This window comes from Coregonus lavaretus, assembly GCF_964263955.1.
Source record: "Coregonus lavaretus genome assembly, chromosome: 1".
Taxonomy (NCBI): domain Eukaryota; kingdom Metazoa; phylum Chordata; class Actinopteri; order Salmoniformes; family Salmonidae; genus Coregonus; species Coregonus lavaretus.
This window is the reverse complement of record NC_139988.1, coordinates 20,202,967-20,227,611: the sequence shown is the minus strand read 5'-3', so window position 1 is coordinate 20,227,611 and position 24,645 is coordinate 20,202,967. Positions and strand designations below refer to the sequence as shown.

The window sequence follows — 24,645 nt, the reverse complement described above, 5'->3', positions numbered from 1 at the left end:
AACAAAGTTGTCACGCAGTATTATGACAGTATACGTTCTTTCAAGTTGAAGCTGTCATTGTGGGAGACGCAACTTGCCGGTGGTGATGCAGCTCACTTCCCCTGTCTGAAAAATGTGTGCGCGACCCAACATGTGGCAGACATGAAGTGGTTCAAAGATAAAATAACGGGACTGTTACGGGAGTTTGAGCAACGCTTTCAGATTTATGTTTATATGTTTTTATGTTGATGTGCTATTGTTTTTAATTGTTTTTATTTTATTTGTATATTTAACCTATTCTTGACTCTGTGGTTCTTGCACTTGTTTGGGGAACAGGATTTCATTATTTGTATCTACATTTCTGCCTGAGAAATGACACCCTGATATAGTTCTGTGATCTGTGATATACTTCTGTGAATCACTGAGGCATTGTGCGTTTGTGTGTTCTTTGTCCTCAGAACTTTCAAATAACTTGAGGTGTTTTATGATTAATAGTGATGTTGTGCTTTTGGACACTGTCCTCAGGCTCCAGCTTTATGTTTATATGTTTTTATGTTGATGTGCTATTGTTTTTTATTGATTTTATTTTATTTGTATATTTAACCTATTCTTGACTCTGTGGTTCTTGCACTTGTTTGGGGAACAGGATTTCATTATTTTTATCTACATTTCTGCTTGAGAAATGACACCCTGATATAGTTCTGTGATCTGTGAAACAGTTCTGTTAATCACTGAGGCATTGTGTGTTTGTGTGTTCTTTGTCCTCAGAACTTTCAAATAACTTGAGGTGTTTTATGATTAATAGTGATGTTGTGCTTTTGGACACTGTCCTCAGGCTCCAGCTTTATGTTTATATGTTTTTATGTTGATGTGCTATTGTTTTTAATAGATGTTATTTTATTTGTATATTTAACCTATTCTTGACTCTGTGGTTCTTGCACTTGTTTGGGGAACAGGATTTCATTATTTCTATCTACATTTCTGCCTGAGAAATGACACCCTGATGTAGTTCTGTGATCTGTGAAACAGTTCTGTTAATCACTGAGGCATTGTGTGTTTGTGTGTTCTTTTTCTTTAGAATTTTCAAATAAACTTGACGTGTTTTATGATTAATAGTGATGTTGTGCTTGTACTATTTTGGACACACTGTCCTCAGGCTCCAGCTTTATGTTGTATGTTGATCGTATTAAAACAAAGAAAACAATCTGAAGTTGTTGTTTTTAAGTTATATATACCATGATTTTTCCGGTCCGGCCCACTTGGGAATAGATTTTCCTCCATGTGGCCCCTGAGCTAAAATGAGTTTGACACCCCTGCTCTAAACGTTCCTCATTGTAGATAAACACTATACTGCTAGAATTGCCTGAGAAGAGACTTATTGTTGTATAAATTCTAATAATAATATGATAATAAAAGACTTAACAATAATAAAGTAATGTAATATGGTCATTTAGTAGACGTTTTGAATCCAAGGCGACTTACAGAACTGTCAACATTGAGAGCAGATGTGGCCATGTGGGAATCGAACCCACAATCCACCATTCTCTAAAGCCCAACCCACTGAGCCACTGGAACCAAATGATAAAACAGCAGTGTCGTTCATGGTCCACCTTACTGTGAGCTACTGATAGAGACATTCCACCTGCTCATAGTACATCATGATAAGTTAATAGTAAAGCAGCCATGACAGGGGTGGGTTTTTATCCCTGTGATGATCAAAGGGAGGCTCACTGGAGAGTTGTTAGTCTCCAGGCTCCAAGATATCCAGTCTGTGCACATGCTGTCGAGAGCCCTGTCTGCATCCCAAATGGCATCCTATTCCCCATAGGGCTCTGTTCAAAAGTAGTGCACTATGTAGGGAATAGGGTGCCGTTTGGGACGCAGACAGGGCCTGCTTCAGGAGGAGAATAGTATATGACTACATGTAAAACACCACCTAGCTGTATCCCCTCTCTTCATTCACGTAGCTTTGTCTGACAACAGCAAATCTTCAGCCACACTATAGGCTATCCTATAGCCTAGTTTCATTGTTGATAATGGATGCAGTTCAGCCCTATCTACTGAGTGTTTTCACATTTCTACATTACAAAACAATGAGTGTTTTTAACCCAGTAATATTGATCTCTTAATTATCACTTGATCCCCTCAGCCCAGCAGAGATAGGAAAACATTGACCTGTGACCCCTCATTGACTGAAATGGCCCCTTATCAGGCAATACATCAAATCAAATTGTATTTGTCACATGCTTCGTAAACAACAGGTGTAGACTTAGTGAAACGCTTCCTTACGGACCCTTCCCAACAATGCAGAGAGAAAAAAAGAGAAATAATAGAAAAATAATAACACAAGGAATAAATACACAATGAGTAATGATAACTTGGCTATATACAGTTGAAGTCGGAAGTTTACATACACCTTAGCCAAATACATTTAAACTCAGTTTTTCACAATTCCTGACATTTAATCCAAGTAAAAATTCCCTGTTTTAGGTCAGTTAGGATCACCACTTTATTTTAAGAATGTGAAATGTCAGAATAATAGTTATTTCAGCTTTTATTTATTTCATCACATTCCCAGTGGGTCAGAAGTTTACATACACTAAATTAGTATTTGGTAGCATTGCTTTAAATTGTTTAACTTGGGTCAAACGTTTCGGGTAGCCTTCCACAAGCTTCCCAAAATAAGTTGGGTGAATTTTGGCCCATTCCTCCTGACAGAGCTGGTGTAACTGAGTCAGGTTTGTAGGCCTCCTTGCTCGCACACGCTTTTCCAGTTCTGCCCACACATTTCCGATAGGATTAAGGTCAGGGCTTTATGATGGCCACTCAAATACCTTGACTGTGTTGTCCTTAAGCCATTTTGCCACAACTTTGGAAGTATGCTTGGGGTCATTGTCCATTTGGAAGACCCATTTGTGACCAAGCTTTAACTTCCTGACTGATGTCTTGAGATATATATCCACATCATTTTACTTCCTCATAATGCCATCTATTTTGTAAAGTGCACCAGTCCCTCCTGCAGCAAAGCACCCCCACAGCATGATGCTGCCACCCCCGTGGTTCACGGTAGGGATGGTGTTCTTCGGCTTGCAAGCCACCCCCTTTTTCCTCCAAACACAACGATGGTCATTATGGCCAAACAGTTCTATTTTTGTTTCATCAGACCAGAGGACATTTCTCCAAAAAGTACGATCTTTGTCCCCATGTGCAGTTGCAAACTGTAGTCTGGCTTTTTTATGGCGGTTTTGGAGCAGTGGCTTCTTCCTTGCTGAGCGGCCTTTTCATGTTATGTCGATATAGGACTCGTTTTACTGTGGATATAGATACTTTTGTACCTGTTTCCTCCAGCATCTTCACAAGGTCCTTTGCTGTTGTTCTGGGATTGATTTGCACTTTCCGCACCAAAGTACGTTCATCTCTAGGTGACAGAACGCGTCTCCTTCCTGAGCGGTATGACGGCTGCGTGGTCCCATGGTGTTTATACTTGCGTTCTATTGTTTGTACAGATGAACGTGGTACCTTCAGGCGTTTGGAAATTGCTCCCAAGGATGAACCAGACTTGTGGAGGTGTACAATTTTTTTTCTGAGGTCTTGGCTAATTTCTTTTGATTTTCCCATGATGTCAAGCAAAGAGGCACTGAGTTTGAAGGTAGGCCTTGAAATACATCCACAGGTACACCTCCAATTGACTCAAATGATGTCAATTAGCCTATCAGAATTTTCCAAGCTGTTTAAAGGCACAGTCAACTTAGTGTATGTAAACTTCTGACCCACTGGAATTGTGATACAGTGAATTATAAGTGAAATAATCTGTCTGTAAACAATTGTTGGAAAAATTACTTGTGTCATGCACGAAGTAGATGTCCTATCCGACTTGCTAAAACTATAGTTTGTTAACAAGGAATTTGTGGAGTGGTTGAAAAACGAGTTTTAATGACTCCAACCTAACTGTATGTAAACTTCCAACTTAAACTGTAAACGGGGTACCAGTACCGAGTCAATGTGCAGGGGTACGAGGTAATTTAGGTAGATGTCCATATAGGTAGGGATACTAGGCAACAGGATAGATAATAAACAGTAACAGCAGAGTATGTGATGATTCAAAAGAGTTAGTGCAAAAAGGGTAAATGCAGATAGTTAAATAGTTAACCTTTAGCTACCCGGACCAACTATTTAGCAGTCTTATGGCTTGGGGGTAGAAGCTGTTCAGGATTCTGTTGGTTCCAGAATTGTTGCATCGGTACCGCTTGCCGTGCGGCAGAAGAGAGAACTGTCTATGACTAGGGTGGCTGGAATCTTTGAAAATGTTTAGGCCCTTCCTCTGACACCACCTGGTATAGAGGTCCTGGATGGCAGGGAGCTCGGCCCCAGTGATGTACTGGGCCGTACGCACTACCATCTGTAGCGCCTCGACCGGCTCCACTACAGCCCTGTCAATGTGGATGGGGGCGTGCTCAGCCCTCCGTTTCCTTTAGTCCATGATCGGCTCCTTTGTCTTGCTGACGTTGAGGAAGAGGTTTTTGTCCTGGCACAACACTGCCAGGTCTCTGACCTCCTCCCTATAGGGTGTCTCATCGTCGTCGGTGATCAGGCCTACCACCGTCGTCTGCAAACTTAATGTTGGTGTTGGAGTCGTGCGCGGCCACACAGTAATGGGTGACCGGATTAAAGGAGGGGACTAAGCACGCACCCCTGAGGGGGCCCCGTGTTGAGGGTCAGTGTGGCAGATGTGTTGTTGCCTACCCTCATCATCTGGGGGTGGCCTTTTAGGAAGTCCAGGATCCAGTTGCAAAGGGAGGTGTTTAATCCCAGGCTCCTTAGCTTAGTGATGAGCTTGGAGCGCACTATGGTGTTGCACGCTGAGCTGTAGTCAAAGAACATCATTCTCACTTAGGTGTTCCTTTTGTCCAGGTGGGAAAGGGCAGTGTGGAGTGCAATAGAGATTGCATCATCTGTTGATCTGTTAGGGCTGTATGCGAATTGGAGTGGGTCCAGGGTGTCTGGGATAATTATGTTGATGTGAGCCATGACCAGCCTTTCAAAGCATTTCATGACAAAGGAGATTATCGTGGACTACAGGAAAAGGAGGACTGAGCACGCCCACATTCTTATCGACGGGGCTGTAGTGGAGCAGATTGAGAGCTTCAACTTCCTTGGTTTCCTCATCACCAACAAACTATCATGGTCCAAACACAAAAAGACAGTCGTGAAGAGGGCACAACAACGCCTATTCCCCCTCAGGAGACTGAGAAGATTTGGCATGGGGTCCTAAGATCTTCAAAAAGTTATACAGCTGCACCAACAAGAGGATCCTGACAGGTTGCATCACCGCCTGGTATAGCAACTGCTCGGCCTCCGACTGCAAGGCACTACAGAGGGTAGTGCATACAGCCCAGTACATCACTGGGGCCAAGCTTCCTGCCATCCAGGACCTCTATACCAGGCGGTGTCAGAAAAAGGCCCTAAAAATTGCCAAAGACTCCAGCCACCCTAGTCATAGACTGTTCTCTCTGCTACCGCACGGCAAGCAGTACCGGAGCACCAAGTCTAGGTCCAAAAGGCTCCTTAACAGCTTCTACCCCCAAGCCATAAGACTGCTAAAGAGTTAATCAAATGGCTACCTGAACTATTTGCATTGACTCCCCCCACTTTTTTTACGCTGCTGCTACTCGCTGTTTATTATCTATGCATAGTCACTTTACCCCTACCTACATGTACATATTACCTCAATAACCTCTACTAACCTGTACCTCTATATAGCCTCGTTATTGTTATTCTATTGTTGCTCTTTTATTTTGTTATTTTATTTAGTAAATATTTTCTTAACTCTTATTTTTCTTACAACTGCATTGTTGGTTAAAGGCTTGTAAGTAAGCATTTCATGGTAAGGTCTACACCTGTTGTATTCGGCGCATGTGACAAATACATTTTGATTTGATTTGATTTGAAAAATGGCACAATTGGTCAGGAGCCTGTAAAACGGCCACTATTCCCTGCAGCGTCATTATAGACACCACAGTAAGGCTGTATTGGTGTGTTCATTTGGTTAATGTAGCAGGATCTTGCTATTTCAACCCAATCATATAATTTCTCCACAGACGGATGACATTGCAGAGATTGCCAGGAGGGCCCAGAGCCTGCCTAAGGTCAACAAGAAGAGACAACGAGTGGTGGTCTTCACTCAGGGCAAGGATGATACTGTGGCCACTATCGGTAGGCAAACATATTTTCCTAAAATAAATGTAGGTACTTAAAAACATATTATGCCGTTATAACACATTTAAGACTTGTCATGAGCATGTATGACCCCTTTATAATGCCTAATTAGTTATAATCATCTCATAATAATCCTAACTAATTCTTTTTTTAGTATTTTCTTTCCGCTCCATTCTCACCATTATTGTAGAGAACTTATAGCCTCGTACGACCATCCTGATCTTGTGAGCTTGAATGGCCCCTGTAAGGCATCTCTGCCCTTGACTCCAACCACATCTCTCACAATTTCAGAGTATTGCCTTAAATACATGATGATAGATGACTGCTGTTCACTGAAACAGCACCATGGGAGTCGCTTCATGGCAACAATATTTACTTTTATGTTTAGCTTGACAATGTATACAGAATGTTACAAATACCTTTCTCAGAAAATGTATGTCCCAAATGGCACCATATTCCCGATATAGTCCACTACTTTTGAGCAGGCTCTGGTCAAAAGTAGTGCCCTATAGAGAACAGGATACCATTTGGGACTCCCCCTTTGTGATAAGCTCTTCTGACAATCAAAGTTTAAGAGAGGTTGGAGGAGAGCATGGAACAGGCATTGATTTGTGAAGTAGACTTTTTTTATGTTGTGTTTTTGGGCAGATTCCAGAACAGTTCTTAGTAGGGCTGGGAATTGCCAGGGACCTCACGATACGATATTATCATGATACTTAGGTGCCAATACGCGATATGTATTGCGTTTCTACACTCAGTGGCCAGTTTATTAGGTACACCACCCTGTTCATGAAAATGGTTCACACCAACAGACAGTGAGTCATGTGGCCGTGGCTTGTTATATAAAGCAGGCATTGAGGCATTCAGTTACTGTTCGATTGAACCTTAGAATGGGCTAAACGAGTGACCTAAGCGACTTTGAGCGTGGTATTATAGTCAGTGCCAGGCGCGCCGCTTCCAGTGTCTCAGAAACGGCCGGCTCCTGGGCTTTTCACGCACGACAGTGTCTAGGGTTTACCAAGAATGGTGCGACAAACGTAAAACATCCAGTCAGCGGCAGTCCTGTGGGCGAAAACAGCTCGTAGATGAGAGGTCGAAGGAGATTGGCAAGAATCGTGCAAGCGAACATCCAGGCCACCAACAGGCCCCATCCTGCCTGGTGTCAACGGTACAGGCTGGTGGCAGTGGTGTAAGGCTGTGGCGAAGGTTTTCCTGGCACACGTTAGGTCCCTTGATACCAATTGAGCAACGTTTCCATGCCCCAAATAATTCAGGCTGTTCTGGAGGCAAAGAGGGGTCTGACCCGGTACTAAATGGGTGTACCTGATTTATCACGATTGTATATGTATTGCGATTCGATGTTCCAAACATATTGCTCACTATATGTCTTCTGCGGGACAACAGAGAGACATAATAAAAATGAGTTTTGATCAGTCATGGAAATGAAAGTGCTGAAAACATGTTGGTTCACAATTTTTAAAAAGAAGATTGTGGCCAAGCTATAGGAGGAGAAATACCGAAGTTTTGGTGCAGCCGACTAGTGCTAGCTAACATTGACTACCTGGCAAAAATATTTTTAAAAATCGATACTTGCAGTCATAGAATCTATATAATATCGTCAAAGTTAATATTGCGATACTCTACTTAGTGATTTAAGGGTGAACTCTTATTTTTCACACCTTTTTCCTTTTTTCCCCATTAGGCTACAGTACAGTAAAACTGCTATCCTGGCATATTTGTTAGCTGTGTTAGTGGACATTAAAAGGATGGTGTCGCCTCCCGAGTGGTGCAGCGGTCTAAGGCACTGCATCGCAGTGTTGAGGCGTCACTAGAGCCTGGGATTCGATCCCAGGCTGTGTCACAGCCGGCCGTGACCGGGAGTCCCATAGGGCGGCGCACAATTGGCCCAGCGTTGTCCGGGTTAGGGGAGGGTTTGGCCAGGGGGCTTTCCTTGGCTCATTTCGCTCTAGCGACTCCTTGTGACGGGCCGGGTGCCTGTAAGCTGACTTCAGTTGTCAGTTGAACAGTGTTTCCTCCGAGACATTGGTGCGGCTGGCTTCCGGATTAAGCGAGTGGGTGTTAAGAAGCAACGCGGCTTGGCGGGTCATGTTTCGGAGGACCCCTCGAATCGACCTTCACCTCTCCCGAGCCCGTTGGGGAGTTGCAGCGATGAGACAAGATCGCAATTGGATATCACAAAATTGGGGAGAAAAAGAGGGGTAACATTTTTTTGTTTTGTGGATCAAAGAAAAAAAAAGAATGGTGTCATCGTATCAGAGCAGGGCTTGGGGTTGCAACCCTGCCCGGGGTAAAGCTATGTGGAGAGAGATGATGGTTTCTGATTACAGCTGGGAGTCTATGCCTTTGTTTGGAGCCGCGGGGTGTCTCTCCTCGTTGACCTTGCAGTTCAGACTACTGAAACGACGTGCACGGGAGACATATACAGTGAGGGAAAAAAGTATTTGATTTTGTACGTTTGCCCACTGACAAAGACATGATCAGTCTATAATTTTAATGGTATGTTTATTTGAACAGTGAGAGACAGAATAACAACAACAAAAATCATAAAAAACACGTCATAAATGTTATAAATTGATTTGCATTTTAATGAGGGAAATAAGTATTTGACCCCTCTGCAAAACATGACTTAGTACTTGGTGGCAAAACCCTTGTTGGCAATCACAGAGGTCAGACGTTTCTTGTAGTTGGCCACCAGGTTTGCACACATCTCAGGAGGGATTTTGTCCCACTCCTCTTTGCAGATCTTCTCCAAGTCATTAAGGTTTCGAGCCTGACGTTTGGCAACTCGAACCTTCAGCTCCCTCCACAGATTTTCTATGGGATTAAGGTCTGGAGACTGGCTAGGCCACTACAGGACCTTAATGTGCTTCTTCTTGAGCCACTCCTTTGTTGCCTTGGCCGTGTGTTTTGGGTCATTGTCATGCTGGAATACCCATCCACAACCCATTTTCAATGCCCTGGCTGAGGGAAGGAGGTTCTCACCCAAGATTTGACGGTACATGGCCCCGTCCATTGTCCCTTTGATGCGGTGAAGTTGTCCTGTCCCCTTAGCAGAAAAACACCCCCAAAGCATAATGTTTCCACCTCCATGTTTGACGGTGGGGATGGTGTTCTTGGGGTCATAGGCAGCATTCCTCCTCCTCCAAACACGGCGAGTTGAGTTGATGCCAAAGAGCTCGATTTTGGTCTCATCTGACCACAACACTTTCACCCAGTTCTCCTCTGAATCATTTAGATGTTCATTGGCAAACTTCAGACGGCCCTGTATATGTGCTTTCTTGAGCAGGGGACCTTGCGGGCGCTGCAGGATTTCAGTCCTTCACAGCGTAGTGTGTTACCAATTGGTTTCTTGGTGACTATGGTCCTAGCTGCCTTGAGATCATTGACAAGATCCTCCCGTGTAGTTCTGGGCTGATTCCTCACCATTCTCATGATCATTGCAACTCCACGAGGTGAGATCTTGCATGGAGCCCCAGGCTGAGGGAGATTGACAGTTATTTTGTGTTTCTTCCATTTGCGTATAATCGCACCAACTGTTGTCACCTTCTCACCAAGCTGCTTGGCAATGGTCTTGTAGCCCATCCCAGCCTTGTGTAGGTCTACAATCTTGTCCCTGATATCCTTGGAGAGCTCGTTGGTCTTGGCCATGGTGGAGAGTTTGGAATCTGATTGATTGATTGCTTCTGTGGACAGGTGTCTTTTATACAGATAACAAACTGAGATTAGGAGCACTCCCTTTAAGAGTGTGCTCCTAATCTCAGCTCGTTACCAGTATAAAAGACACCTGGGAGCTAGAAATCTTTCTGATTGAGAGGGGGTCAAATACTTACTTCCCTCATTAAAATGCAAATTAATTTATAAAAAATTTTACATGCGTTTTTCTGGATTTTTGTTGTTGTTATTCTGTCTCTCACTGTTCAAATAAACCTACCATTAAAATTATAGACTGATAATTTCTTTGTCAGTGGGCAAACGTACAAAATCAGCAGGGGATCAAATACTTTTTTCCCTCACTGTATACAGTTGAAGTCGGAAGTTTGCATACACCTTTGCCAAATACATTTAAACTCAGTTTATCACAATTCCTGACATTTAATCCTAGTAAAAAATCCCTGTCTTAGGTCAGTTAGGATCACCACTTTATTTTAAGAATGTGGAATGTCAGAATAATAGAGAGAGAGTGATTTATTTAAGCTTTTATTTATTTCATCACATTCCCAGTCGGTGAGAAGTTTAAAAACACTCAATTAGTATTTGGTAGCATTGCCTTTAAATTGTTTAACTTGGGTCAAACGTTTCGGGTAGCCTTCCACAAGCTTCCCACAATAAGTTGGGTGAATTTTGGTCCATTCCTCCTGACGGAGCTGGTGTAACTGAGTCAGGTTTGTAGGCCTCCTTGCTCGAACATGCTTTTTCAGTTCTGCCCACACATTTTCTATAGGATTGAGGTCAGGGCTTTGTGATGTCCACTCCAATACCTTGACTTTGTTGTCCTTAAGCCATTATGCCACAACTTTGGTAGTATGCTTGGGGTCACTGTCCATTTGGAAGACCCATTTGCGACCAAGCTTTAACTTCCTGACTGATGTCTTGAGATGATGCTTCAATATATCCACATCATTTTCCTTCCTCATGATGCCATCTATTTTGTGAAGTGCACCAGTCCCTCCTGCAGCAAAGCACCCCCACAGCATGATGCTGCCACCCCAGTGCTTCACGGTTGGGATGGTGTTCTTTGGCTTGCAAGCCTTCCCCTTTTTCCTCCAAACATAACGATGTTCATTATGGCCAAACAGTTCTATTTTTGTTTCATCAGACCAGAGGACATTTCTCCAAAAAAGTACAATCTTTGTCCCCATGTGCAGTTGCAAACCGTAGTCTGGCTTTTTTATGGCGGTTTTTGGAGCAGTTTCTTCTTCCTTGCTGAGCGGCCTTTGAGGTTATGTCGATATAGGACTCGTTTTACTGTGGATGTAGATACTTCTGTACCTGTTTCCTCCAGCATCTTCACAAGGTCCTTTGCGGTTGTTCTGGGATTGATTTGCACTTTTTGCACCAAAGTACGTTCATCTCTAGGAGACAGGATGCGTCTCCTTCCTGAGCGATATGACAGCTGCGTGGTCCCGTAGTGTTTATACTTTGTACTATTGTTTGTACAGATGAACGTGGTACCTTCAGATGTTTGGAAATTGCTCCCAATGATGAATCAGACTTGTGGAGGTCTACAAAATGTATTTTGATTTTCCCAAGATGTCAAGCAAAGAGGCACTGAGTTTGAAGGGAGGCCTTGAAATACATCCACAGGTACACCTCCAATTGACTCAAATGATGTCAATTAGCCTATCAGAAGCCATGACCTCATTTTCTGGAATTTTCCAAGCTGTTTAAAGGCATAGTCAACTTAGTGTATGTAAACTTCTGACCCACTGGAATTGTGATACAGTGAATTATATTTAATGACTCCAACCTGTGTATGTAAACTTCCGACTTCAACTGTACATTCACACTCACCTACACACACACACACACACACACACACACACACACACACACACACACACACAAAGTGCACATGGAGGTGGTGGAAAGATGGCCTCAGGTGAAGACTGGAACATACAGTATCACTTATTCACAGGTGACTGTAGGCAAGAGAAACACAAGTACAGTAGTACTACTACTCTAGACACAGGATACGAACAGAATACTACAGACTGCTCTTAAATATAGAGGATTATATCTGTCGGCAAGCTGAATTAATCATAGAGTTAATATTAGGCTAATATTGATTTGGGGGAAAATGTATAACATTATTAAATAAAATGTCATAAGGGATATTGTTAAGCAATGTTACAATGTAAATGTATGCACATCACTTTCCTACTTCAGACTAATGGCATTGTACTGTATGGGGCTAATAAGGGAATTTGGGGGTTTGTCATTGTTCAGTAGAAGTCAAGTGTTATTGGAAGTAGCTCCCCCATTTTTCTTTTCGTGAACATTTGAGCAGTATCTTCTTCAGTAGTGGAACCTCTAGGCTCGCCGCTCTAAGCTTCAAGAGAAAATGAAGCCATCCATTGTATTGCAGGTGTTACATAGTGATGGATAATGCCTGCCTGGTTCTCTCAGTGCTCCTGTATGAAGACAAAGCTGTGTGCCTTAGTCTGTGAACTTTATATAAAATACATGATGAATGCGGGCGGGATGAAAGCAATGTGTTACCGATGTCATCTACAAAGGCAAACATGATAAATGTCAGCCCTTATGGAAAAACCACATGATTTCACATGTGGAAAATCACATTCTAGACGATTCTGTGCTTCCAACTTTGTGGCAACGGTTTGGGGAAGGACCTTTCCTGTTTCAGCATGACAATGCCCCCGTGCACAAAGCGAGGTCCATACAGAAATGGTTTTGTCGAGATCGGTGTGGGAGAACTTGACTGGCCTGCACATAGCCCTGACCTCAACCCCATCGAACACCTTTGGGATGAATTGGAACACCGACTGCGAACCAGGCGTAATCGCCCAACATCAGTGCCCGACCTCACTAATGCTATTGTGGCTGAATGGAAGCAAGTCCCTGCAGCAATGTTCCAACATCTAGTGAAAGTTTTCCCAGAAGAGTGGAGGCTGTTATAGCAGCAAAGGGGGACCAACTCCATATTAATGCCCATGATTTTGGAATGAGATTGTCGACAAGCAGGTGTCCAAATACTTATGGTAATATAGTGTATCACATTCCGGTGTTCCAACTTGTAAACAAGGCTGCATGGGATTTCTCTTAATGCAGCTCTGTGCAGCCAATTGCAATGTCCACTTTAGGTATAATGCTGGGAGCCGCTTGTGGATTTAACAGCTCTAACGCAGTTCCACCTCTAACACTGCTATGCAGGTGTATGCTAGCGCAGATCTGATCAAATCTAGCCCTAAGTGTGCATAAATGCTCTCGGGATTTGAACTTGCAACCTTTGGGTCTGGAGTGCATTAATGTCTCAGCAGTACATTTACATTTACATTTTAGTCATTTAGCAGACGCTCTTATCCAGAGCGACTTACAGGAGCAATCAGGGTTAAGTGCCTTGCTCAAGGGCACATCGACAGATTTTTCACCTAGTCGGCTTGGGGATTAGAACCAGCGACCTTTCGGTTACTGGCACAACGCTCTTAACCACTAAGCTACCTGCCGCCCCAAGAGGGTTTGTTACCAAGAACATACAGTGCCTTCAGAAAGTATTCATATGCCTTGACTAATTCCACATTTTGTTGTGTTACTGCCTGAATTCAGAATGGATTAAATATTTTTTTTTCTCACCTATCTAAACACAATACCCCACAATGACAAGGTGAAAACATAAATAAATAAAAAATAAATTGGTCATTTAGCAGACGCTCTTATCCAGAGAGACTTACAGGAGCAATTAGGGTTAAGTGCCTTGCTCAAGGGCACATCGACAGATTTTTCACCTAGTCGTCTTGGGGATTAGAACCAGCGACCTTTCGGTTACTGGTACAACGCTCTTAACCACTAAGCTACCTGCCGCCACATGTTTTTATAAATTTTTGCAAATGTATTGAAAATGAAATACAGAAATGTCACATTTACATAAGTATTCATACATGTTATAATCACCTTTTGGCAGCGATTACAGCTGTGAGTCTTTCTGGGTAAGTCTCTAAGAGCTTTGCACACCTGCATTGTACAATATTTGCCAATTTTTCTTTTCACAATTCTTCAAGCTCTGTCAAATTGGTCATTGCTAGACAACCATTTTCAAGTCTTGCCATAGATTTTCAAGCAGATTTAAGTAAAACTGTAACTTGACCACTCAGGAACATTCACTGTCTTCTTGGTAAGCAACTCCAGTGTAGATTTGGCCTTGTGTTTTAGGTTATTGTCCTTCTGAAAGGTGAATTGATCTCCCAGTGTTGGGTGGAAAGTAGACTGATCCAGGTTTTCCTCTAGGATTATGCCTGTGCTTAGTTCCATTCCATTTGTTTTTTATCCTGAAAAACTCCCCAGTCCTTAACAAATACAAGCATAACCATAACATGATGCAGCCACCACTATGCTTGAAAATATGGCAGATTAATGGCAGCAAGTTAATGTTTAATTTTCATTAACTTGTAAAATTCACAGTAACTTACTGTATCTAATCCATCACACTGATTTGATGGTCTAGTAAGTGAGTATTACAATTACATGGTGACTAGCTATAAATGAAATATCATATGGTTCTTTGGTATCAAATGCACTTATGCCAGCCTTTAACAAGACTGCAGAACTGACTGTACAAGCTTAATGGTAATAAACAGAATACAACAGAGCACATTAACTTGGATGACATTCCCTCTCATGAGAGACCAAAAATAGCTAGCTGAAAGACATGCCTCGAATAAGCCACACCTGCAATCTTCTGATAGGCTGCCGCTGCTACAGTATGATGTGTTGTGCATGTTGTCAACATAAACGTTAGTGAAGGCACAGTAGGTTACTGACATGGATTGCTAGTGGCAGCAAGTGTCCTGTAGGTTACTGGCAATGTTTTGCCAGTAAGTTATTGTGACTTTTACAATAACTTACTGACAAGTAGTTTCCAGCTATGTTGCCATTAAGTTACTGGAAATTGCACAATAACCTCTTTACAGTGCCGCTTATTACTGACGCATTATCTTGCCAAGTTTGCAGAACAGACGGTGCTCAACTTGCATCAGCATAACCATCAAACACTTAAACTGCAAAACACTTCCACTGACGGTTGGCACAAATACACATATATTTGATCACGCCCCAATATTTGCTAATGAGCCCCAACCAGTACATTACCCCCACCTATATTTTAAAGTGCAGTAATGATTGTACCTTATATTCAATATATTGGATAGAAAAATATTCCATACCTACAAGGTACCGAACTGTAGATTATATGTGTACCTGTGAAGTGTACCTTTTGACCTTTTTGTAACCAGGGAACAACACTGTACCCTAACCATACCCTGATTATTTGAGTGTGTACCAGTTTATTAGGTACACCCCCCTTTGCCTCCAAACAGCCTGAATTCTTCAGGGCATGGATTCTGCAAGTCAGAAACGTTCCACAGGGAGGTTCGTCCATGCTGACGCGATGGCATCACGCAGAATGGACAGCGGTATACCACTGCCACAAGCCTGTACCGTTGACACCAGGTAGGATGGGTCCATGGACTCATGCTGCTTACGCCAAATCTTGACTTCTGCCATGAGCATAACACAACAGGAACTGGGATTCGTAGGACCAAGCAATGTTTTTCCATTCCTCAATTGTCCAGTGTAGGAGATTGCGTGCCACTAGAGACGGTTCTTCTTGTTTTTAGCTGATAGGAGTGGAACCTGGCGTGGTCGTCTACTGCAATAGCCCGTCCGTGATAATGACCGATGAGTTGTGCGTACCGAGATGCCGTTCTGCACACCCCTGTTGTACTGAGGCGTTATGTCTGTTTGTGGCCCGCCTGTTAGCTTGCACGATTCTTGCCATTCTCCTTCGACCTCTCATCAACGAGTAGTTTCCGCCCACAGGACTGCCGCTGACTGGATGTTTTTTGTTTGTCGCACCATTCTCTGTAAACTGTAGACACTTTAGTGCGTGAAAAGCCCAGGAGGGCGGCCGTTTCTGAGATACTGGATCCGGCGTGCCTGGTACCGAAGATCATACCACGCTCAAAGTCACTTAGGTCACTGGTTTTGCCCATTCTAACATAACTGAATGCCTTGACGTCTGCCTGCTTTAGGAGTGATCCATTTGTGAAAAGGGTGTACCTAATAAACTGGCCGGTGAGTGTATGTTCCAAGCAATGAGTATGAACCTGGTGGTACTACAGAAACATTGATGCATCCCAACCAAGCAGTTGCAAATTCAAATCCCCAAATGTATACAGTGGGGGAAAAAAGTATGTAGTCAGCCACCAATTGTGCAAGTTCTCCCACTTAAAAAGATGAGAGAGGCCTGTAATTTTCATCATAGGTACACGTCAACTATGACAGACAAAATGAGAAAAAGAAATCCAGAAAATCACATTGTAGGATTTTTATTGAATTTATTTGCAAATTATGGTGGAAAATAAGTATTTGGTCAATAACAAAAGTTTCTCAATACTTTGTTATATACCCTTTTTTGGCAATGACACAGGTCAAACATTTTCTGTAAGTCTTCACAAGGTTTTCACACACTGTTGCTGGTATTTTGGCCCATTCCTCCATGCAGATCTCCTCTAGGGCAGTGATGTTTTGGGGCTGGCGCTGGGCAACACGGACTTTCAACTCCCTCCAAAGATTTTCTATGGGGTTGAGATCTGGAGACTGGCTAGGCCACTCCAGGACCTTGAAATGCTTCTTACGAAGCCACTCCTTCGTTGCCCGGGCGGTGTGTTTGGGATCATTGTCATGCTGAAAGACCCAGCCACGTTTCATCTTCAATGCCCTTGCTGATGGAAGGAGGTTTTCACTCAAAATCTCACGATACATGGCCCCATTCATTCTTTCCTTTACACGGATCAGTCGCCCTGGTCCCTTTGCAGAAAAACAGCCCCAAAGCATGATGTTTCCACCCCCATGCTTCACAGTAGGTATGGTGTTCTTTGGATGCAACTCAGCATTCTTTGTCCTCCAAACACGACGAGTTGAGTTTTTACCAAAAACTTCTATTTTGGTTTCATCTGACCATATGACATTCTCCCAATCCTCTTCTGGATCATCCAAATGCACTCTAGCAAACTTCAGACGGGCCTGGACATGTACTGGCTTAAGCAGGGGGACACGTCTGGCACTGCAGGATTTGAGTCCCTGGCGGCGTAGTGTGTTACTGATGGTAGGCTTTGGTCCCAGCTCTCTGCAGGTCATTCACTAGGTCCCCCCGTGTGGTTCTGGGATTTTTGCTTGTGATCATTTTGACCCCACGGGGTGAGATCTTGCGTGGAGCCCCAGATCGAGGGAGATTATCAGTGGTCTTGTATGTCTTCCATTTCCTAATAATTGCTCCCACAGTTGATTTCTTCAAACCAAGCTGCTTACCTATTGCAGATTCAGTCTTCCCAGCCTGGTGCAGGTCTACAATTTTGTTTCTGGTGTCCTTTGACAGCTCTTTGGTCTTGGCCATAGTGGAGTTTGGAGTGTGACTGTTTGAGGTTGTGGACAGGTGTCTTTTATACTAATAACAAGTTCAAACAGGTGCCATTAATACAGGTAACGAGTGGAGGACAGAGGAGCCTCTTAAAGAAGAAGTTACAGGTCTGTGAGAGCCAGAAATCTTGCTTGTTTGTAGGTGACCAAATACTTATTTTCCACCATAATTTCCACCATAATTTGCAAATAAATTCATAAAAAATCATACAATGTGATTTTCTGGAATTTATTTTCTCAATTTGTCTGTCATAGTTGACGTGTACCTATGATGAAAATTACAGGCCTCTCTCATCTTTTTAAGTGGGAGAACTTGCACAATTGGTGGCTGACTAAATACTTTTTTCCCCCACTGTACTCTACGTCAAGTGTCCTTGAGCACTGCTAGTTTTACGTTTGTCACACCCTGGCTCTGGGACTCTATATGTTGAGCCAGGGTGTGTGTATTCTATGTGTTATATTTCTATGTTGGGGGTTCTAGTTCGTCTGTTTCTATGTTTGCCTGAGTGACTCCCAATCAGAGGCAACGAGTGTCAGCTGTCGTTGGTTGTCTCTGATTGGGAGCCATATTTAATCTGTCTGTTTTCCCTTTGTGTTTGTGGGTTCTTGTTCCGTGTTGGTCATTGTTACCGTGGACTTCACGAGTCGTTTCTTGTTTTGTTTATTGTTGTCTATTATCACTAAAGATAATAAAGTTAAACATGTTCGTTCATCACGCTGCGCCTTGGTCTATTCCCTACGACGATCGTGACAGAAGAACCCACCATACAAGGACCAAGCAGCGTGTCCAGGAGCAGGCAGCCTGGACATGGGAGGAGATATTGGACGGGAAAGGGTCCTGGACCTGGGAGGAAATCCTGGCCGGGATGGATCGCCGGCCATGGAGTGAGACTGTAGAGAGGCGACGGAGAGAGGAGCAGCGGCGCCAAACGGGTCAACGTCGGACAGGCGAGAGGCAACCCCAATAAATTTTTAGGGGGGGGGCACATGGCATGGACGACGGGGCTGACGGAGGCAGAAAAGGGGCGGATTCAGAAGGCCACCAGGTTACGGGGGCCACTGGTCAAAGTAGGGAAGGAAGGTGTAGAGGCACGGCGAGAGGTACTGGGGTGTGTTACCAGTCCGGTCCGGCCCGTTCCAGATCCCGAGGTAGAGCCAGTGGTGTGTGTCCCCAGTACGGTCCGGCCTGTTCCGGCCCCTCGCACCAAGTGTACGGTGCGCGTCGCCAGCCCGGTCCGGCCTGTCCCTGCTCCACGCACCAAGCCTACGGTGTGCGTCGCCAGCCCAGTCCGGCCTGTCCCTGCTCCACGCACCAAGCCTACGGTGTGCGTCGCCAGCCCAGTCCGGCCTGTCCCTGCTCCACGCACCAAGCCTACGGTGTGCGTCGCCAGCCCAGTCCGGCCTGTCCCTGCTCCACGCACCAAGCCTACGGTGTGCGTCGCCAGCCCAGTCCGGCCTGTCCCTGCTCCACGCACCAAGCCTACGGTGTGCGTCGCCAGCCCGGTCCGGCCTGTCCCTGCTCCTCGCACCAAGCCTACGGTGTGCGTCGCCAGCCCGGTCCGGCCTGTCCCTGCTCCTCGCACCAAGCCTACGGTGTGCGTCGCCAGCCCGGTCCGGCCTGTTCCTGCTACTCGCACCAAGCCAGGGGTGCGAGACGTCAGCCTAGTAAGGCCCGTTGCTGCTCCACGCACCAAGCCTACGGTGCGCGTCGCCAGCCCGGTCCGGCCTGTTCCTGCTACTCGCACCAAGCCAGGGGTGCGAGACGTCAGCCTGGTAAGGCCCGTTGCTGCTCCACGCACCAAGCCTACGGTGCGCGTCGCCAGCCCGGCCCGGCCTGTTCCTGCTACTCGCACTAAGCCAGGGGTGCGAGTCGTCAGCCTGGTAAGGCCCGTTCCTCCTCCACGCACCAAGCCAGGGGTGCACGTCGTCAGCCTGGTAAGGCCCGTTCCTCCTCCACGCACCAAGCCAGGGGTGCGCGTCGTCAGTCCAGCACAACCCGTGCCTGGGTCACCGGTGCCTGGTAAGGTACCGGTCAACTGCTCCACTACGGAGCTGAAGCTAACCGCTCCTGCTACGTCCAGTTCAGCTCCAGCCAGCGGGGCCAGACTGGACCAGGGGCGCTATGGTGGGTTTATTGGAGGGTGGTGGGCAAGGCCGGAGCCAGAACCGCTGCCGAGGAGGAATGCCCACCCAGCCCTCCCCTGTTTTGTTCAAGTTGAGGCGCGGTCGCAGTCCGCGCCTTTAGGGGGGGGTACTGTCACACCCTGGCTCTGGGACTCTATATGTTGAGCCAGGGTGTGTGTATTCTATGTGTTATATTTCTATGTTGGGGGTTCTAGTTCGTCTGTTTCTATGTTTGCCTGAGTGACTCCCAATCAGAGGCAACGAGTGTCAGCTGTCGTTGGTTGTCTCTGATTGGGAGCCATATTTAATCTGTCTGTTTTCCCTTTGTGTTTGTGGGTTCTTGTTCCGTGTTGGTCATTGTTACCGTGGACTTCACGAGTCGTTTCTTGTTTTGTTTATTGTTGTCTATTATCACTAAAGATAATAAAGTTAAACATGTTCGTTCATCACGCTGCGCCTTGGTCTATTCCCTACGACGATCGTGACAACGTTGATGTAGCCTTAGCGGAGTTGCCAACAAACGGAAGTTCCAGTTTTCAGGGGGAAATGTAAGAGAGCCTGCTTTTGGACGTTAACAATGCGGCACTCCTACTTCACATTTACTGGATTGGTTGAACAGTGTAGAAGAGAACCTCACCCGAGAGTTTTTTCTATTCTCGTCAAAACCAGAATGTGGGGGATCTAGTTTTAGGCATTTATTTTACGCCTGGCTACGTTAGGTTAACGTTGATGTTACATTGGTGGTGATAATTGTACAATTATTTACTAGATTCTGGGCAGCTTTTAGTGCAGAAATGCATTCTTGCCAATAAGTCTGTGGCCATATCTCCTTCACACTCACAGATCTGGTGGTGTAGATGCACTGTAGCAGAACATTACAGGTTGCTAGCGACCAAGAGATTATTAGTTCAAATCCCATTTAAGGCTGAGTCCCAATTGTGTTCACGGTACAAGATTTTACAGTAATTTAAATCAGAATACAGCAGCATACTGTCATTTTATAGAAATGTACTTTATTTTTACTGCAAATTTAGGCAAAGTGCAGAAATGTATTCTTGGCAATAAATATATAGCCAATCTCCAATATGTCCATAGACCTTGTGGCTCAGCAGGAACTTCAGGTAGCTAGAAACCAAGAGGTTGTGAGTTCAAATCCCAAGTGAGGTTGAGTCCCAAGTAATCAGAATACAGCAGCATACTGTCATTTAAAATTCATCCCTTAATTTAGTTGTAAAAATACAGTAACTAGTTGTAGATTTACCGTATTTTCACCGCAACTAGACAAAAACCTCCAGGGGACCATGACACAACGTTCTAAGAACGTCCTAAAAAGGTCCTTGGGAACGTCCCTGGAACAAAGTGGGAACTAAACAAAACCTGCAGGGGACCATGACTGTTTAAATTGAATTAATGTAAATTATGCCTTTTAAAGTAAAGTATTCTAAATTACATTTGACATCTGGGCTTTCACGTGCTCAAATGTTGTTGCGTGTATTTTCATGGTATCACATGTTGAAATGTTGCATCCCCACGTGGTCAAAGAAATTTCACATGAGATCATGTTTTCACGTGCTCACATGTTACGCGTAGTTTCATGTTCTCACATGTTTTGCTACCCCATGTTGTCACATTTATTTAGCATTAATTTCACGAGATCATGTGCTTACATGTTGTCACGTGTAGTTTTGTTATCGCATTGTTTCACATGTTGCTTCACATGTTAATCACATTAACTTCACATTAAATCACGTGATCACTTGAAATTAATGAGTTTTTTTCCATAAGGGAGTGGAACGTGATCATGTGTTAGCTGCTGTGGGAGGGGAGCAGAGTGAACAATAGCACTAGCAAGGAGGGAGCTGTAGTTTAATTACATTCAATGTGTGTGTGTGTGTGTGTGTGTGTGTGTGTGTGTGTGTGTGTGTGTGTGTGTGTGTGTGTGTGTGTGCGTACAGAGCCAAATAAATGTCCTTGTAAAAAGAGTATTAAAGATGTTTCCCAGAGGCGGTGCTCTAATAAACTTGATCTCTCGTTTTGTTTGCAATTTGTCCGCCTGTCAGGATTTGATCATTTGCCAGCCTCTGCACGTCACCAAAGACAGTACAGTATGAAGATAGGCAGAAACTGCTTCTCCAATAGAAATCCCAGATCACACTTGTAGGTGATATCAGGGCGACGTTGGCTAGCTAAGCTCATGCGTAGAAACACGTCATCGGGTCTAATGGTCGTCTCGTGCCGAACTGCGCATGCGCAGGCTGTCAAATCAAAGACAATCCTTTGATATAAAGTAGTTTTTGACAAAAATGAAAATGTGTCAGTTTGTCACTTTCACGAGGTTGGAATAATAACATGTTAAACTACTTAACACATTGGCTCGAATCTAGGTTGTGCCTTTAGATAGAGAACTACATAATATTTTTTTACTTCTATCATTGACTTCTCAAATCCCAAACTTCAGCTTGGTCTGATTCGCAAGCGTTCCCGGAAGTCTCGTGATGTTGCGCCTCTGGGTTTAGAAACTCTGTGACATCACGTTCAACCATTTTACAGTGATTTAAGGATGGAGGGAGAATGAAGAGAATCCATTTCCCCCGTGATATAATTTCCGTGGTATAATTTCCCCCGTGGTATAATTTCCCCCGTGGTATAATTGTCAGAAAATGTGTTTCTTTACCCTGCCCTTCATTTGTGTAATAAACTGCCTCTTTCATCACCTCCTACCATCAAACAAGGCCCAGGTCAAAAGTAGTCCACTATATAGGGAATAGGGTGCCGTTGGGGACACTGCCTAAACCTGCCTAATGTGCCTAGCCTAGTGTCAAGTTAGAGCTAGCTATGTAAATGTTACTTCTTTATTTAGCAGCCACTGCCAATCTAGCCACTGAGCCAGCCACTGCCAATCTAGCCACTGAGCCAGCCACTGCCAATCTAGCCACTGAGCCAGCCACTGCCAATCTAGCCACTGAGCCAGCCACTGCCAATCTAGTCACTGCCAATCTAGCCACTGAGCCAGCCACTGCCAATCTAGTCACTGCCAATCTAACCACTGAGCCAGCCACTGCCAATCTAGTCACTGCCAATCTAGCCACTGAGCCAGCCACTGCCAATCTAGCCACTGAGCCAGCCACTGACACTGCTGAACTACACTGCACTTTTGCTTATAGACCCATTAAAGCACTGATTAAGATGACTGTGCCCTGAACCTTAACGGTGCAGGAGATTTAATAAACGATCGTTGAGCAGAGAGAGGGCTGCTGCTCTAATCGCTGATAAGGACCAGCTAGATAAAGCCTGACAAGGCTCGCTTTATAGTGCATTAGGGCCCATAGGGCTCCGGTCAAAAATAGTGTAGTATACAGGGAACTGTGTGCCATTTGGGATGCAGCCTCTCTCTCCAATGGAGTTTTAAGGCTCTCAGGGGCTAAGGCAAGGCAGCCAGGAAAGCTGTCTGTGGCTCAGAGGGTTTTAACTGTGTGAAATAAAAGACTAGGTCTATCTACTACTCGTGTTAATCAAATAAGGTAGAGTCATTCCAAGCCACAGTGGACCGAAGCTCTAGGCCTATAGGCCAGAAGCTGGATTGTATGTTTGACTTTGAACACTTCCTAGTAAAAGGCACCTGGATCTGTATTCTCAGAGTAGGAGTGCTGATCTAGGATCAGGTCCATGTAAGCATGGTATGCAATATGATTTCAGAATCAAAATCACCTTTATTTGCCAAGTACATTTAAATATACCCGGAATTTGATTTAGTGAAATGGTGCACCCACATTAAACAGAATCAAAAGACAGAATAAAGATGATAAACAAAAGAGAGAATATAATCGACAATTCATTTCAGAATCTACGCTACAAACACTATACATGACAAAATTCTGATCTAGGATCAGTTTTGCCATATAGATCATAATGAATATGATTGCATGGACAGGGGGGACCTGATCCTAAATCAGCACTCTTACTCTGATATGCTGCTTTATGCATACGGGCTGCCCTGTTTGTATTTCATATTCCAGCGAGAGATGGAATCAATTAGCAGCTGACTGTGTGGGTGACCTGTACTCTTTTCCGTGGCATCTCCCATCAGTGTTTTCTCTCATCTCTCACCAAAGGGATCTTGGTCTACTCAGCGGCGAGGATCTTTTTTGTCTGTGGGTACAGTAAATACAGTCAGATGTTTTAGTTTTTTAGAACTCGATTGTGAATAAAGATGCTGCTAGTTATGACACAGAAACAGATTTAACGTCAATGTGCTTGCTGCTAAACTGACGGGTTTGCCAAGAAAGTGATAATGTTGTTTTCTCTCTCTGACAGTTTGGCTGAAATGTTAAGGGTCTCACACACATTGCACTGAATGTAGATCTCCTGTTCGTCTATCGATCGCTCAGCGCACTGTTGATGTCTGTCTGACTGGCGATATCTTCAGGCGATTCTACGTGTAAAATCGTTTTGTACTCGGTCTCGGCAGGCAAACGCTATTGGTATGTTCAAGCCATTAAGGACGTGTTCCAGAAAAATAAGTATCATTCATTCCAACTCTGTTGAATTAGCCATCATAGTGGAATGTATTGACAGTGTTGACATATAGTGCACCATTCTGGCAAGGCATTAATTTAAACTTTTACCTGACGTCTGTCGCATTACAATCACATTGATTTCTAATTAAAAAGAGCATGTAGTGACTTAATAAGCCAAGCAAGGCTCTGTGTACTCATCATTTAGTAGGCTAAATATCCAGGGTATAAATGTCTTTATTTTCACATAATAGTACCCTATATTTGTCTCAAGTTATTGGAATGGTGTGAATAATACACATTGTTCTGAAAAAATAGTAATTAACAAAGTACTTCATTGGTGCACATTTCAAAGCGAGTCGCCTGTTGAATTCCTTTTGATTAGCAAAGCATTCAAGCCTTGTTAATTAGGGAAAGATGAAATAGAACAAAAGCCAAACAACTGCGAACTGTTACCAAGGATGTATTTCATTCTGAAAACAAATCCCGGTTTCTTTCTTTCTTGAATCAATCCTACAGGTTAACTGTTAGACAGTAACACTTGAGTCAACACCCACCCACACATCCCCCAACAGGCCACCCCAGCACAGCAAGCCAACCAATTACCTTGTTGATTCAATGAGCAAACCCACCATATCAT

General features: G+C 44.1%; 1 protein-coding gene across 2 annotated transcripts in view; it reads left to right on the top strand.

Moving 5' to 3' along the window:
• Positions 1-24,645, top strand: part of adkb (adenosine kinase b) — a 276,291-nt gene that overhangs the window by 242,043 nt on the left and 9,603 nt on the right. For both annotated transcript variants that reach the window (XM_084160041.1, XM_084160042.1), the window contains exon 9: positions 6,078-6,192. In XM_084160041.1, the coding sequence (XP_084016167.1) occupies positions 6,078-6,192 (115 nt within the window). The remainder of the gene's footprint in view (positions 1-6,077; positions 6,193-24,645) is intronic.